The 14375-nt window shown below is 46.1% G+C and overlaps 1 protein-coding gene across 1 annotated transcript in view; it reads left to right on the top strand.

The window, feature by feature from the left end:
• The window catches only part of IARS2 (isoleucyl-tRNA synthetase 2, mitochondrial), a 152241-nt gene that overhangs the window by 99330 nt on the left and 38536 nt on the right, over positions 1–14375 (top strand). Inside the window, exons 18-19 of the mRNA XM_083175133.1 lie at positions 1–35; positions 12035–12141. The exon at positions 1–35 is cut by the window's left edge and continues 97 nt beyond it. Of these exons, the coding sequence (XP_083031259.1) occupies positions 1–35; positions 12035–12141 (142 nt within the window). The remainder of the gene's footprint in view (positions 36–12034; positions 12142–14375) is intronic.

Genomic DNA, 14375 nt, shown 5'->3' with positions numbered 1-14375 from the left:
ATATGCTGCATCTGCTTCATGACTATGCCAGCAAGGTAAGCAGGTTCCCTTACACTGTCTGCTGTATGTGTGTGTGTGTGGGGTGCGGCTGTATGTGTGTGTGTGTGGGGTGCGGCTGTATGTGTGTGTGTGGGGGGTGCGGCTGTATGTGTGTGTGGGGTGCGGCTGTATGTGTGTGTGGGGTGCGGCTGTATGTGTGTGTGGGGTGCGGCTGTATGTGTGTGTGTGTGGGGTGCGGCTGTATGTGTGTGTGTGTGGGGTGCGGCTGTATGTGTGTGTGTGTGGGGTGCGGCTGTGTGTGTGTGTGGGGTGCGGCTGTATGTGTGTGTGGGGTGCGGCTGTATGTGTGTGTGGGGTGCGGCTGTATGTGTGTGTGGGGTGCGGCTGTATGTGTGTGTGGGGTGCGGCTGTGTGTGTGGGGTGCGGCTGTATATGTGTGTGGGGGATGCGGCTGTATGTGTGTGTGGGGTGCGGCTGTATGTGTGTGTGGGGTGCGGCTCTGTGTGTGGGGTGCGGCTGTATGTGTGTGTGGCGTGCGGCTGTATGTGTGTGTGGGGTGCGGCTGTATGTGTGTGTGGGGTGCGGCTGTATGTGTGTGGGGGGTGTGGCTGTATATGTGTGTGTGGGGTGCGGCTGTATATGTGTGTGTGGGGTGCGGCTGTGTGTGTGGGGTGCGGCTGTGTGTGTGTGTGTGTGGGGTGCGGCTGTGTGTGTGTGTGGGGTGCGGCTGTGTGTGTGTGGGGTGCAGCTGTGTGTGTGTGTGTGTGGGGTGTGTGGCTGTGTGTGTGTGTGTGGGGTGTGGCTGTATGTGTGTGTGTGTGTGGGGTGCGGCTGTATATGTGTGTGTGGGGTGCGGCTGTATATGTGTGTGTGGGGTGCGGCTGTGTGTGTGTGTGTGTATGTGTGGGGTGCGGCTGTGTGTGTGTGTGTGTGGGGTGCGGCTGTGTGTGTGTGTGGGGTGCAGCTGTGTGTGTGTGTGTGGGGGGTGTGGCTGTGTGTGTGTGTGTGTGTGTGGGGGGGGTGTGGCTGTATGTGTGTGTGTGGGGTGCGGCTGTATGTGTGTGTGTGGGGTGCGGCTGTATGTGTGTAGTGCTATACACAAAGGAGAAAGATGGTCTTTGTGGTGCACAAAAGAGATAACATTTTTTTTTATAAAATTCTGTTGTTTTGTGTGTGTATATATAAAGTCTTTCATATTAATAAAATGTTTCTATTTTTCTCACCGAGGATCGTTCATTGTCCTCGCAGCACCAACCCCATAATCTGATACAACGCCTTAACATAAACTGGTCTCTAGTTAGGACTCTATCGGTATCTACTAGTGCAGAAGTCCCCCATATTTATTATGTAGTGCTGTACACTTACAGATTCCATGATACTGTATAGGTTGGCTGCCCCACTGAGCTTACACTCAAAGCTGCATGTATGCCCGAATTGGGCAACCTTGCAATCTCAGCCCTTTATATGGGAGTGTAAGTCTACTAGACGAGGCCTCTCGACCAAAGACACCATCGGCCAAACTCGTGTGGGTGTCACATAGACATCGTTGAAATGCCTTTTCTCCTTCATCCACTAGGTATCACTGGAGTTACACTGGGGAATAGAAGGCGACCACAGGGAGCATGGGCACTTTAAATATAAAATTAATGTGGCCAACTCCTCCCCTTTTACTTCCCCTCTCAGGCAGTCTTAGATTGTGCCCACAAGGGAGCAGGTCACACTTGTGCTCACTCCTGGGCATTTTTTATATTGGTGAAAGCAGCAAGGTTTTTTTTTTACTTTTGAGGACAGGCAGATAGTTGCTGCTACTATCTGCCTGCGCCGTGGGAAGCCTGCCGGAGGGAGCCGGCTGCTGCTACGGTTTGCGCCTGGCTCCATGGCTGCCACGATTCTCCCCCAGCCACACCGCCGACGGCATCGCTGCAGCTCTGTGAGTATACCCTGCATCGCTGTTAGCAGCGGAGGTCAGGGCACAAAACGGCGGTTATGCAGAGGATTTATAATTAAATCTGGCGCCATGGCGAAGGAGCTGCTGTGTGGGGGTGGGGGGGGGGGGGGGTGCAGTTACCTCGCTGTGCTCCCAGCAGCCCCGGCCCTCCCCAGCGTTACAGGGTGCAGGCGGCGGCCATTTTATTTGTACTTGGCGCCGCTGGACACGTTGCTGGAGGCTCTGTGTTACGCTTGCACGCTCTCCCAAGGCTGCATGTTACAACATCCATACTCTCCTGGTGACCGTCCTGCTGCAGTTCTACCCGGTCTGTAAGTTACAGTGGGGGTTTATAGCTAGGTGAAGACAGTTTGGGCTGTGTTAAACATTAGGGCTATATCACTCCCTGTATGTATGTGTATATATATATATATATATATATATATATATGTATATATGTATGTATGTATATATACCATGTAAATCAAACAGGCAGTGGCACCCGTAGGTCTTCTTGTGAAAAAAACTGTATTAGAACAGAATGGTGGAAACTGACGTTTCGGAGGAACAACGCCCCGTTTTCAAGGTATACAAGTGACAAAGTAAATACATACTACTCACCAATAAATAGGGTGTCTAGTCCTCTGCCCGCCTTGCCGAGACACCGTGGACCGGAAACCGGAAGACTGAACCAGCCGGAAGTCGATGTGTGTAACGCAGGCTGTCAGCTAGCGTTTCCTGGTAACCCTCTCGGCGTGCGTTCCGGCGCCCGGATGGGCTGGTGAATGTGTCTTTGCAGAGCAGTTGATACTACACTGTGGGACATATAAACTATTAATAAACATGGAAGTTTGGGCAAATGAACTGGGTCTCTCAATGCAGCCCTGGAATGATGATGGGTGTTTTCCAAGTCACCCCAATGTAAACTAGTATTGCAGAAAGTGAATAATTCCTTGTGTGCAAATGGGTAACAAGTAATTTATTGGAAAAAAGGTAAAAACATCACATGAAACATCTGGAATAAAATACAATGAGGACAAGACTAAATCCCTCTCACCCAGTGTAGGTGGTGGAGCCACAGATGGCAAATGCAGAGTGTCCCAAAGAGATCCACCCTGCAGGCTCCACAAGCTTAGCACTGGGTTGGGTCCTAAGGGCAATCATACATTTGGAGGGAAGTCCAGAAACTAGAGATGGGTCGTTCGCAAACGAATCGGTTCTTTTATTTATTTATTTATTAACAGTTTCTTATATAGCGCATACATATTCCGCAGCGCTGTACAGAGCATAGTTATGAGCAAACACAAAACAAAATTACATTACAAGACAGTTTAGGACAAGTACATGGTTAATACAGATAGTTGCATCAGGGGACAGGACACTGAAGCAATCATCAGGGTGGCAGTGGTTTATAAATTCTAAGAAAAGCACATGAGGAGAGAGGGCCCTGCCCGTGAGAGCTTACATTCTAAAGGGGAGGGTTAGACAGACAGGGGTAACACAGAAGGGGGAGAAGTGAGCATAAACAGGTTAGGATGAGAGATGGTCAGGTTTTATGCAGGAGGGTCGGAAGAGGTCAGCTTAGTGTTTGATATTTTAAGTCTAAAAAAGTGCTGGGTCATCCAAGAGTAGACAGCAGAGAGACAGTTGGAGATATGAGTTAGGATGGAAGGAGAACGATCAGGAAACGAGGGGTAGATTTTTGTATTTTCGGCATAGTGGAAGTCGAGTGAGCAAATAAGTTCACCCAGAGAGGACATGCAGAGATAGAGAAGAGGGCCAAGAATAAAATAATCAGGGACACCTACTCTCAATGGAACAGCAAGAGAGGTAAAGTCATAAGAGGTACAGCTGGGCATTTTCAAAACGGACAGTGCAAGTACAAGCATAAAGAGTGATATTCAAAAAGTATTAGCAGATGGAGAAATGGTGATATCACAGCTGAATAGGCAGATTAAGCAGCCAGGAGTAGTATGATGTGAGAATGAAGTGAGCTCACTCAAAGCAGTCTTGGTTTACTGGGTTGCTGGTGTCTTTCTAATTCACTTTGATAGGAAGATGTTAAGTTGGTTGGCAGTTTCTGTCCAGTTTAAGTCCAGAATAAGTCCAAGCTTTAATCTATGTGACTGTTTTCGCCCTACTTAAAAATATTCCTACTTTAAAATATGACAAACTAACAATAGTCAGCCAGGCTGAGGTCAGCCTTGTGTTCACAATATATACTAAAAGCTGTTTCTAAGTTAATTGATTGAGACCCCACCCAGCCAGAGCCCCTCTTCCACTAGCAATAAAACTAAGATAACAAATGGTAAGAGGTTACATACCATCCCAGCCACTAATAAATTCTCACTCACTTTCAAATCTTATAAAAATATTTGCACAATTACCTAAATATAGCAGTTTGCAAGCAGATACTACAATACTGGTGTAACAGATGATATGAGTTACCTAAATATAGCAGTTTGCAAGCAGATACTACAATACTGGTGTAACAGATGATATGAGTTACCTAAATATAGCAGTTTGCAAGCAGATACTACAATACTGGTGTAACAGATGATATGAGTTACCTAAATATAGCAGTTTGCAAGCAGATACTACAATACTGGTGTAACAGATGATATGAGTTACCTAAATATAGCAGTTTGCAAGCAGATACTACAATACTGGTGTAACAGATGATATGAGTGACCTAAATAAAAGACTGAGCGAGCCGCCGATCCCAAAAAGGACTGCTGCTACCACCTAAGGAGCCTGCAGGGTGGATCTCTTTGGGACACTCTGCATTTGCCATCTGTGGCTCCACCACCTACACTGGGTGAGAGGGATTTAGTCTTGTCCTCATTGTATTTTATTCCAGATGTTTCATGTGATGTTTTTACCGTTTTTCCAATAAATTATTTGTTACCCATTTGCGCCCAAGGAATTATTCACTTTCTGCAATACTATTAATAAACATGATTAAACAATGTGACTAGTGGCTTGAAACATTTCTAGTACAACTGTTAAAAGTGCTATGTGCAAAAGATGTGCAAAATTATGTGTAAAAAATGTAATAAAACGAACTAGAAATGACTGAACATACAGCGTGGAGAGGTTCCTCCTGTTATGGAGTAGCCTCTAATTAATGCTGGGAAAACTGGGATGGACACAAAAACGTTAGTCACGGTGATCTCAGACGACACCATGCTATGTGCCGACCTCTACTTAATGAACGCGTGTGCGCTAAAGCTGTAGCTGAGCTGTCACTAGACAATGTTATTGTTGAAGGTCTCTAGCTACCGGTGGACCACGCAATGGAGAAGTGGAGAGCACAAAAAGTTCGGAAGGAAGAAAAAAGGCTCAGGAGGTTGAATGGAGAACGATATGTCCTTTCTTGTAGGCTGTCCTGTTCTGACTGTCTCTGTGGGTGTCTCCCTTCGCAGCAGTGTGCTCAATGGCAGTCTTTCGTTCAGTCCTCTGGGCTTGGTGGCATTGAGACGTTGTATCCATCTGGTCTAGTTTCAAGCCACCAGTCACATTGTTTAATCATGTTTATTAATAGTTTATATGTCCCACAGTGTTGTATCAGTTGCTCCGCAAAGACACGTTCACCAGCCCATCCGGGCACCGGAACGCAAGCCGAGAGGGTTACCAGGAAACGCTAGCTGACAGCCTGCGTTCCACACATCGACTTCCGGCTGGTTCAGTCTTCCAGTTTCCTGTCCACGGCATCTCGGCAAGGCTGGAACGGAGAAGGCGGGCAGAGGACTAGACACCCTATTTAATGGTGAGTAGTATGTATTTACTTTGTCACTTGTATACCTTGAAAACGGGGCGTTGTTGCTCCGAAACGTTGGTTTCCACCATTCTGTTCTAATACAGTTTTTTTTCACAAGAAGACCTACGGGTGCCACTGCCTGTTTGATTTACTTGGTATTCAGTTTTGTCCAGGGGGCACCGGGGCAGGTGTACAGGCGGAGAGTGCCAGGCCGCACAACTATATATATATATATATATATATATATATATATATATATATATATACTGTATGTATATATATATATATATATATATATATATATATATATATATATATATATATATATATATACATGCATGCAAATGGGGGTTTGACCCTGAAAGCGCTTCCAAATATATAAAGCGACTACCTCCACAAAATCTCCCCTGCTAGTGGGAGATGAAGACAGAAACCAAACAGTGAGATGTAGAGGGCGCTACTATGATTTCCACCACCTTGTCAAGTGCTCAAATTTAGGCAGACAATCAAACGTTCTTAATGACATTTATTAAAAATATGTATAAAACATTGACAAATTATGATCTTTGAGACCGCATGGATAGACCCGACGCGTTTCGTCTCCGAAGAGACTTCCTCAGGGGTACACAGGAATGGGCGGTATGCTAGGTCTAAGACCAATAACAGAATTTCTTTTTTAAAAATATCGGAGAGATCCGATGACGAAGAACCTTTATTGAAGGCCCTTATAAAAGAGGCAGGGCACTTGTGAAGAAGTGAGGATATAATACCAGAATAGGGTATGTACGTATGAATCCTCCAGCACCTTTTCAGAACACTTCTGAACACATTATATATATACATATATAATGATAAATGGGGGCCTTAGCCTCTGCGGTACAAAGCCTCACTAGAGCCTTGGCTCCAGGGCAATCTGAATTTTACCCTTCCTCCTCTAAACCCCCCCCCACACCACCCACTTTTGCAAAGTAACAGGGCCCCTCTACAAAATGTGGACTCCCCTGATTCTGATGATAGGACAGAATTAGTAGAGGGTGAATTTGCACCTCCTGAGGAGGAGGAGGAGGAGGATGAACTGGCTTTTGACACACAGGAGCCTGCACAAACCTCTCAAGGGATAGAAGATTTAATTGACATGGCCAAAGTTGCTTGCAATGTGACGGACGGAGTGAATACTCCAGCCCGACCCTCCCTTTTTTTAAAGGAATTGCGGAAGAATTCGATGACCATGTTAAGGAGGCCTGGAGTCATCCAGACAAACGTTTTCAAACCCCTCGCAGGTTTTTATTAAATTACCCCTTACTACCAGAAGGCAGAAAGAGGGTAGAGATACCCCCTTCGGTGGACTCATACGTGTCACGGATGTCTAAAAAGACTGTCCTTCCGGTTCCTGTGGCCACTACGCTTAAGGACATCTCTGACCGCAAGTTAAGAGTTTACCCTGAAAAATATATTTTCAGCCTGTGGGGTGTTACAGCGTCCGGCACAAATTGGATGCTGGGTAATAAGGCCATAGGTGTGTGGGCCTCACAAATCTCAACTGAGATCCTGCTACTGTCATTCAGCTGTCAGAGCAGATTCAGGAAGCCTCAACATTTTTAATGGAGGCATCCTCAGACATCTGTATAGTTGCAGCTAGAATTTCTGCGCTTTCTATTTCTGCTCGTAGAGCCCTTTGGCTGCGCCAGTGGCAGTAAGACGCCGAGTCTAAAAGAGTAGTGGAGGCCTTGGCATTCAACGGGGAGGTCCTGTACGGCCCTGAGCTGGATAAATGGATATCCCAGGCAACAGGAGGTAAGTCTCACTTCCTCCCTTCAACAGTACAGCCTCCTTTTTGCAGGACCACCCAGGTTCCATCCTTTCGGTCCTTTCGCCCTTCAAACAGATTTAGCTGTCGATCCAGAGGTGGTGCTCCATCACACCGAGGTTCCAGAGGTTGCGGCAGAGGCGCCTCTACAACCACGCTGGACCCCAGGGTGGAAGCTCGACTAAGGAACTTCAGTCACGTTTGGTTCCAGTCCTGTCAGGACTCATGGGTAAGGGATCTTGTGGCCCTGGGCTCCAAGATTCATTTCCATCTATCTCCCCCAAACAGGTTTTTCAAGACAGGGCTGCTGGTTCCTCCAGGGAAGGGGCAACTGTTATTGGCAGCCATTGCCAAATTGAGAAACACAGGAGTGGTGGTTCGAGTCCCTACAGAACAGCGTACCCAGGGTTACTACTCCAGTCTTTTTCTCGTGCCAAAGCCGGACGGCTTGGTACGCCCCATTCTAAATTGAAAGGATTTGAACCCATACTTGAAGGTGGTCAAATTCAAAATGGCGTCCCTGCAGTCGGTGATACAGGGGTTGGAACATGGAGAGTTCCTGGTATCTATCGATTATCAAGGATGCGTACCTACACATCCCTATCTGGCCCCCTCACCGAGCATTCCTTCGGTGAAGGATCATCACTGGCAGTTCCAGGCACTGCCATTTGGCCTCTCATCGGCACCTTGGATTTTCACCAAGGTTATGGCAGTGAGGATGGGGGTTTTCCGCACTCAAGATGTGACAATCATACCTTATCTGGACGACCTTCTGCTGAAGAGTCTTTCTCGGGAGACTCTGCTGGAGAACATTCTTCTCACCCAGAGAACCCTCATATCACACGGGTGGATCCTCAACTTCAAGAAGTCGCAGCTTCAACCAGCTCAGCGTCTTTTGTTTCTAGGGATGATCCTGGACACAGTCCAGATGAAGGTCTTTTTACCATCCGACAAGATCCAATCCTTACAGGCCTTGGTCAGGCTTGTTCTGCGTCGCAGACAGGTGTCCGATCACCTTTGCACCAGGCTCCTGGGGAAGATGGTATCCACTTTCGAGGCGATACACTACGGGTGGTTCCACTCTCGCCTGTTTTAGCTGCTGCTTCTCCATCAGTGGTCGGGATCTCACCTTCACCTACAGCAGATGGTGACCCTATCCCCTCGAGCTCGTCTGTCCTTACTGTGGTGGCTCAACACCATCAACCTCCAGCAAGGAAAATGGTTTGGGATTGGACCCTCCTCACCACAGACGCCAGCCTCCGGGGTTGGTGAGCTGTCACCTTGGAACACCAGTTCTAGTGGTTATGGACAAGACAGGAGAGTCTCCTCTCGATCAACATTCTGGAACTAAGAGCTGTCTATTACGCCCTTCTCCAGGCGAAACGTCTCCTTCAGGGCAAGGCCATCCATGTCCAGTCTGATAACTCCACGGCCGTGGCGTATATCAACAAGCAGGGGGGAGTTGCGCGGCCATGAAGGAGTTAGGCAGAATCCTGCTTTGGGCGTAGACTCACTCCTCAGCGCTGTTCTCTACCTAGCCTTAGGGCAGGTTACCTTTCAGAGTACTTACATTGGAGTTTTCCCTGTTACAGTTTACTACTGTATGTTTTTATGTTACATGGTCTGTAGACTCTGTATGTGTTGATTGCAGTGTTTTTCTAACTGTTTCTTCTCTGTTACGTTTCTCTCTACTTTATATAGTGAATAATGTTATATGGTGTTTAACCTCCTCTCCGGAAGTGTGTTTGATCTTCCTGCTCCCTTCCAGGCACAATCTTTAGGACTGCCTGGGAGGGGAAGTAGAAGGGGAGGAGTTGGCCACACTTATTTTATATTTAAAGTGCCCATGCTCCCTGTGGTCGCCTTCTATTCCCCAGTGTAACTCCAGTGACACCTGTGGACTCGGAGAAAATAATTTACGGTAAGTACAAAATCTCTCTTTAGCAATTGCGCCTATGAGTGTCTCAGAATTTGCTTTTCAAATAGATGTCCCCCTGGGTGGCATGCTTAACCTGTGCGGATCAGCGAGATCTGGGCACATTTTTGTTGAAAGTAAAAGTAGAAAGCAAATGGCATGGGGTGCAGTACACAGTGTCATGAAGCAGCCAGGAAGGCAAACAGGATACTAGCATGTACAGTATAAAAGGGGCATGGAAATTTGGGAATACAATGTAATCATTCCACTCTACAAGGCAATGGTTAGACCGCACCTGGAATTTGGAGTATAATTCTGGGCACCACATTACAAAAAAAGCACCAGAAAACTGGAAGAGTTCAGAGAAGGGCGACCAAACTAACAAAAGGTATATTAACCTACGAGGACAGATTAACCAAACTATCAGGCAGCCTCTTTGCTTTGAGGTCGGAGACTAGGACTTGCGGCTATCGTTCAGGGTAGACGAGGGAAGATATTATGTAAGAAGGTAGGGGAAGGGGAAGTTGGGATCCGCACACAATTATCGTATACCCTTTTTTAAATTTGATCTTTTGGGGTTTTCTTTGTAAGAAGTGCCGCCTTTTACCTGATTAATTCGGCAGGGGTGCTATCCGGGCGAGTTAGTATAACAGTAGTGTCAAGAAAGAGAAAGAATTTGCACAATGGATGCACACCACAGAATATAGTTTTTCTTTTTTCTAAAACTTAACCTTTATTGGGTAAAAGGTAGAGGGGACCCTGATATCTGCGTTCTTTTCAATTATATGGAATCACAGATCATGGTACGCTCCGCTTATTGTGAATTTGATAGAGGTTAAAACTTACGACATACATTCACCCATACATATAACGTGAGGTGCTTGTGCACCATGAAGACGAGAAGGTGTGTTACAAATTTAAAATGTGTTCACTGGACTTTGTTACTTGTTTCTGTATTTGCTGCTATGTTTGATACAAGAGAAATCGGTATTGGGGTATGTCCCAATCTCTTGTTCCCCCTCTATTTATGATCGGGTGATATGTGATTTTTTCATCTCATCTGATTCCTTATTTGATGTGTGATGCTGTACAAGTTATTTGTTACAGCTAATCACCCTTGGTGGGTCTTTTATATTTGGGAGAGAGTGGTTAGATAATGAAGGTAGGTGGTAGTACCTGGGTATTTATATAGACGGTATGTCTTAATTAATTCTTAATGACCGCTGTGTCATAATGTTGTTATCTTGAGTGTTAATTTCACTCTATATATATATATTGTGACATTAATATAACACTTTTTCGGATTTCTTTAGAATTTTCTGTACTTATATGTTAGTTGGGCGCCCACTAAGCGATTTGCTTAGTTTTACGCGTCCGCTCGCCACGATTTGGGCACGGTGGCTTGCTACGCTCGCCACACTATATAAAATCAGCTCCTTGCTGACATATATAGTGGGGGTACGAGCGTACTTACTATAGTGGGCGCCCAACTAACATATAAGTACCGAATTTTCTCCTCAAGGTAAGAGTTCCTCCTTCTTATTCTAGCCTCAATTGGTTTTATGTTTTTGGATAGAGGGGTTAAGTGTATTTAGGATTTCAGTTCAATCTGAAAAGTTTTTCTCTTTGAATTGGTAAGTCCTAATGTTTGCTATCATTCCACTGCCATCTGGTGGCCGTTGTGAAAGATGCCAGGGTTTTGTAGCCCTGTGTGTTGCCAGTGGCCGGACTGTGAGATATTAATTGTATACGTTATCTCACTCCGTTCTGGCTATTACATTTAACCCCCTCAAACTGTTTGCGGTTCTGATGAAGCGAATTGTGAAACACATGTGAACCTGACCATTGATACTTTGTTTCTAAATGTCACTGAACAATAATTGAATTGAAATGCTGCATATTTTGTACTAAAGAGAGATTGGGACATACCCCAATACCGATTTCTCTTGTATCAAACATAGCAGCAAATACAGAAACAAGTAACAAAGTCCAGTGAACACATTTTAAATCTGTAACACACCGTCTTGTCTTTATGGTGCACAAGCACCTCGCGTTATTTGTATGGGTGTATGTATGTCGTAAGTTTTAACCTCTATCAAATTCACAATAAGCAGAGCCTCCAGCTCACCCAAGGCCAGGGCTGCAGCCCAGGGTTGTCTCTGGTACCCCTAACCCGGTGACTGCATACTGTAGTTCAAAGTGTTAAAAATAGAAATATTTTTGCATTTTACAGTAGAACTACAGATCACAGCAAGCCTCCCCACATGCTGGTACTTGAAGAACCACAGGGACGTGTTTTGGGGCCGGCTCATAGAGTTTGGAGCTGCAGATGCTTAGGAGGGGGGACCCCATGCAGGTTTCTTCAGCCTTCTAACCTTTTGGAAACTTTACAGACAAAAGAACCGCGCAGATCTCACTGTTCCCGGCTTCTGTGCCATCGGGAAACACAATCCGCTCAACCACGGGATCAAAATCGGTTACGTTTTTTTTTTTGCACATGTTTAATTGCTCCCACTAGTGTGTGATGTCTGTGAAATATGGGAAAGATTCAAGTAAATTCACCCGTAAGAGTTGTGTTGGGAGATACTCCCATAAGGCAGTATGTATAATGAGTTCTTTCCTTAGGTTTCTGAGGCGTACAAGAACTATGAGTTTGGGAAAGTTACCCGCCTGTTGGAGGCCCTGGTCACCAGAGACCTGTCTAACTTCTACTTCAGCATCGTGAAGGACAGGTAAATCTACTCCTGTGATAGTACATCAATGGCATCTCCCTGCTTAGTGCTTCCCAATTACTGCAGCAAATTAACCACATGCTTAATCATAAATGAATCCATAGAGTTCTATAGGGAAATCCTAGCGCTGTAGTGTCCACCTTTATATAGATCAGGTCCTGTAGAGGACTAATATTACAGATATAGCCACTTCTAAATGCCGCATTGGTTATATATGGGGGTTTGCTCGCATATTAGAAGCAAAAATGTATATGTATTAAAAATATATTAAAACTCCAGCACTCCACACCCTGCTGTAAAGGGTTTCTTACCCCGGTGCATAAGAACTAGCAGTGAGAGCCTACAGCGTCCATCAGTACCGGCATCTGCCCCAGACGCAGCGCATAAGAACCAGCCGTGAGAGCCTACAGCGTCCATCAGTACCGGCATCTGCCCCAGACGCAGCGCATAAGAACCAGCCGTGAGAGCCTACAGCGTCCATCAGTACTGGCATCTGCCCCAGACGCAGCGCATAAGAACCAGCAGTGAGAGCCTACAGCGTTCATCAGTACCGGCATCTGCCCCAGACGCAGCGCATAAGAACCAGCCGTGAGAGCCTACAGCGTCCATCAGTACTGGCATCTGCCCCAGACGCAGCGCATAAGAACCGGCAGTGAGAGCCTACAGTGTCCATCAGCACCGGCATCTGCCCCAGACGCAGCGCATAAGAACCAGCAGTGTGCCAGGAGTGTAGGACAGATGCACTGCCTTAGAACGTCTGGGAGTGTATCTGATAGTGCCAGCTACCTATACCTTTGGGGATGTGACATAAACAGCAGTGACACGCTGTAGGACTGCCTGTGACTCTGAGAAAGAGTCACAGGCAGTGACCTCTCGTACAGGGTCCCGGCTGCTACTGCTGTGGGGAGACGTGGGCGGATGAGTGGAGCATGGAGTACCTTGTCGGGCGCCAGCTGCTTCTGTGAGAGGCACCGGAGGGAGTTGGGCCCGAAGGAAGACGCGGGCCCCACTATTCAAAACCAAATTGGGGATGTGAGTACTGCACTAAGTGCTGTTATTACTGCTGAGGTGGAGCCAGCATATATTACACAGTGGACAGTCCCTGCTATACACTAGGTCCAGGCTGCTGGTAGCATTAGTAGGAAATGCACTTTTGGCCTTGTGAACAGAAGGTGGCTATAACTATTAAAGTGAACCACAGAGGTGGGAGCCAGGATTAAAGGTAAAATATCTACTCTATTATGATATAACAACTGTTATGACAGGGAAATGGCCGGCCCAGTTCGTTTATAGGGAATAATAGCCACTGCTCGTGCCAATATTGATATAAAGAGCCTGTGAAACACTCCTTGGTTTATAAGGATATATAAAACCCCAGATTCCTGAGGCAATAAGGCTGAGAGACATTTAGGTTATAATAAATAACTATTATCTTAGCGGGGATACGAGTACAGCAGTGTCGACTAGGCCTCTTACCACACAACAAACATTTAGGTTATAATAAATAGCCATTACCTTAAGCTGGATACAGCAAGTCAGATGCAGATTGGAGGCTGTCAGTATAGAAGTGACATTTACGGTACAAATAAACAGTCTTTATCGCATGTTGGGACTTGAGCATAACTAACCAGTGGTTGACTGGGGCTGGCATCATAGAACTGACACGTAATAACCAGCTTTTACTGTACGCGGAGAACTGAATACAGCTAACCAGATGAAGACTGGGGGGTTGCCAGCATAGGACTGATATTTGAGGTATAATAAATAACGGTTATTTCATGATGGTACTTGAGTTCAGCTAATCGGTTGCTAGTTGTTAGTGCAGAACAATAATTCTAAGCCCTGTAACACCATATGGACAGGTACTTGTCACCCCAGCTGCCAAGAACCAGTAAGGTAAAAAAAGGTACAATGGCGGCCGCGAAAGATAAACCAGGATCCCACCAATTGGCACAGCCACCATCCCCAAACCCAGATAAGAATACATCAGAGGACCCACCTGTAACATATGGGGAAGTGGTTAAGGCCATTTAATTAACAATGGGACCATTAATGGAAGCGCAGGCTACCAGATTCTCAATGGCTATACAAGAGTTAAAGGAGCAGTTTCAGAAAATAACAAAAGGGCAGCGAGAGACGGACTGTAGAGTGGGAGAGCTCCTTACAGATATGTCCAACACAAAGAAAGTCACATCTGAATTTCAAGATACAGTAACTCAGCTGCAGGCCAAGAT

Source organism: Crinia signifera, chromosome 3 (assembly GCF_055691185.1).
Source record: "Crinia signifera chromosome 3, ASM5569118v1, whole genome shotgun sequence".
Taxonomy (NCBI): Eukaryota; Metazoa; Chordata; class Amphibia; order Anura; family Myobatrachidae; genus Crinia; species Crinia signifera.
The sequence above is the reverse complement of the archived record's forward strand: the minus strand, read 5'-3'. Positions and strand labels throughout refer to the sequence as shown.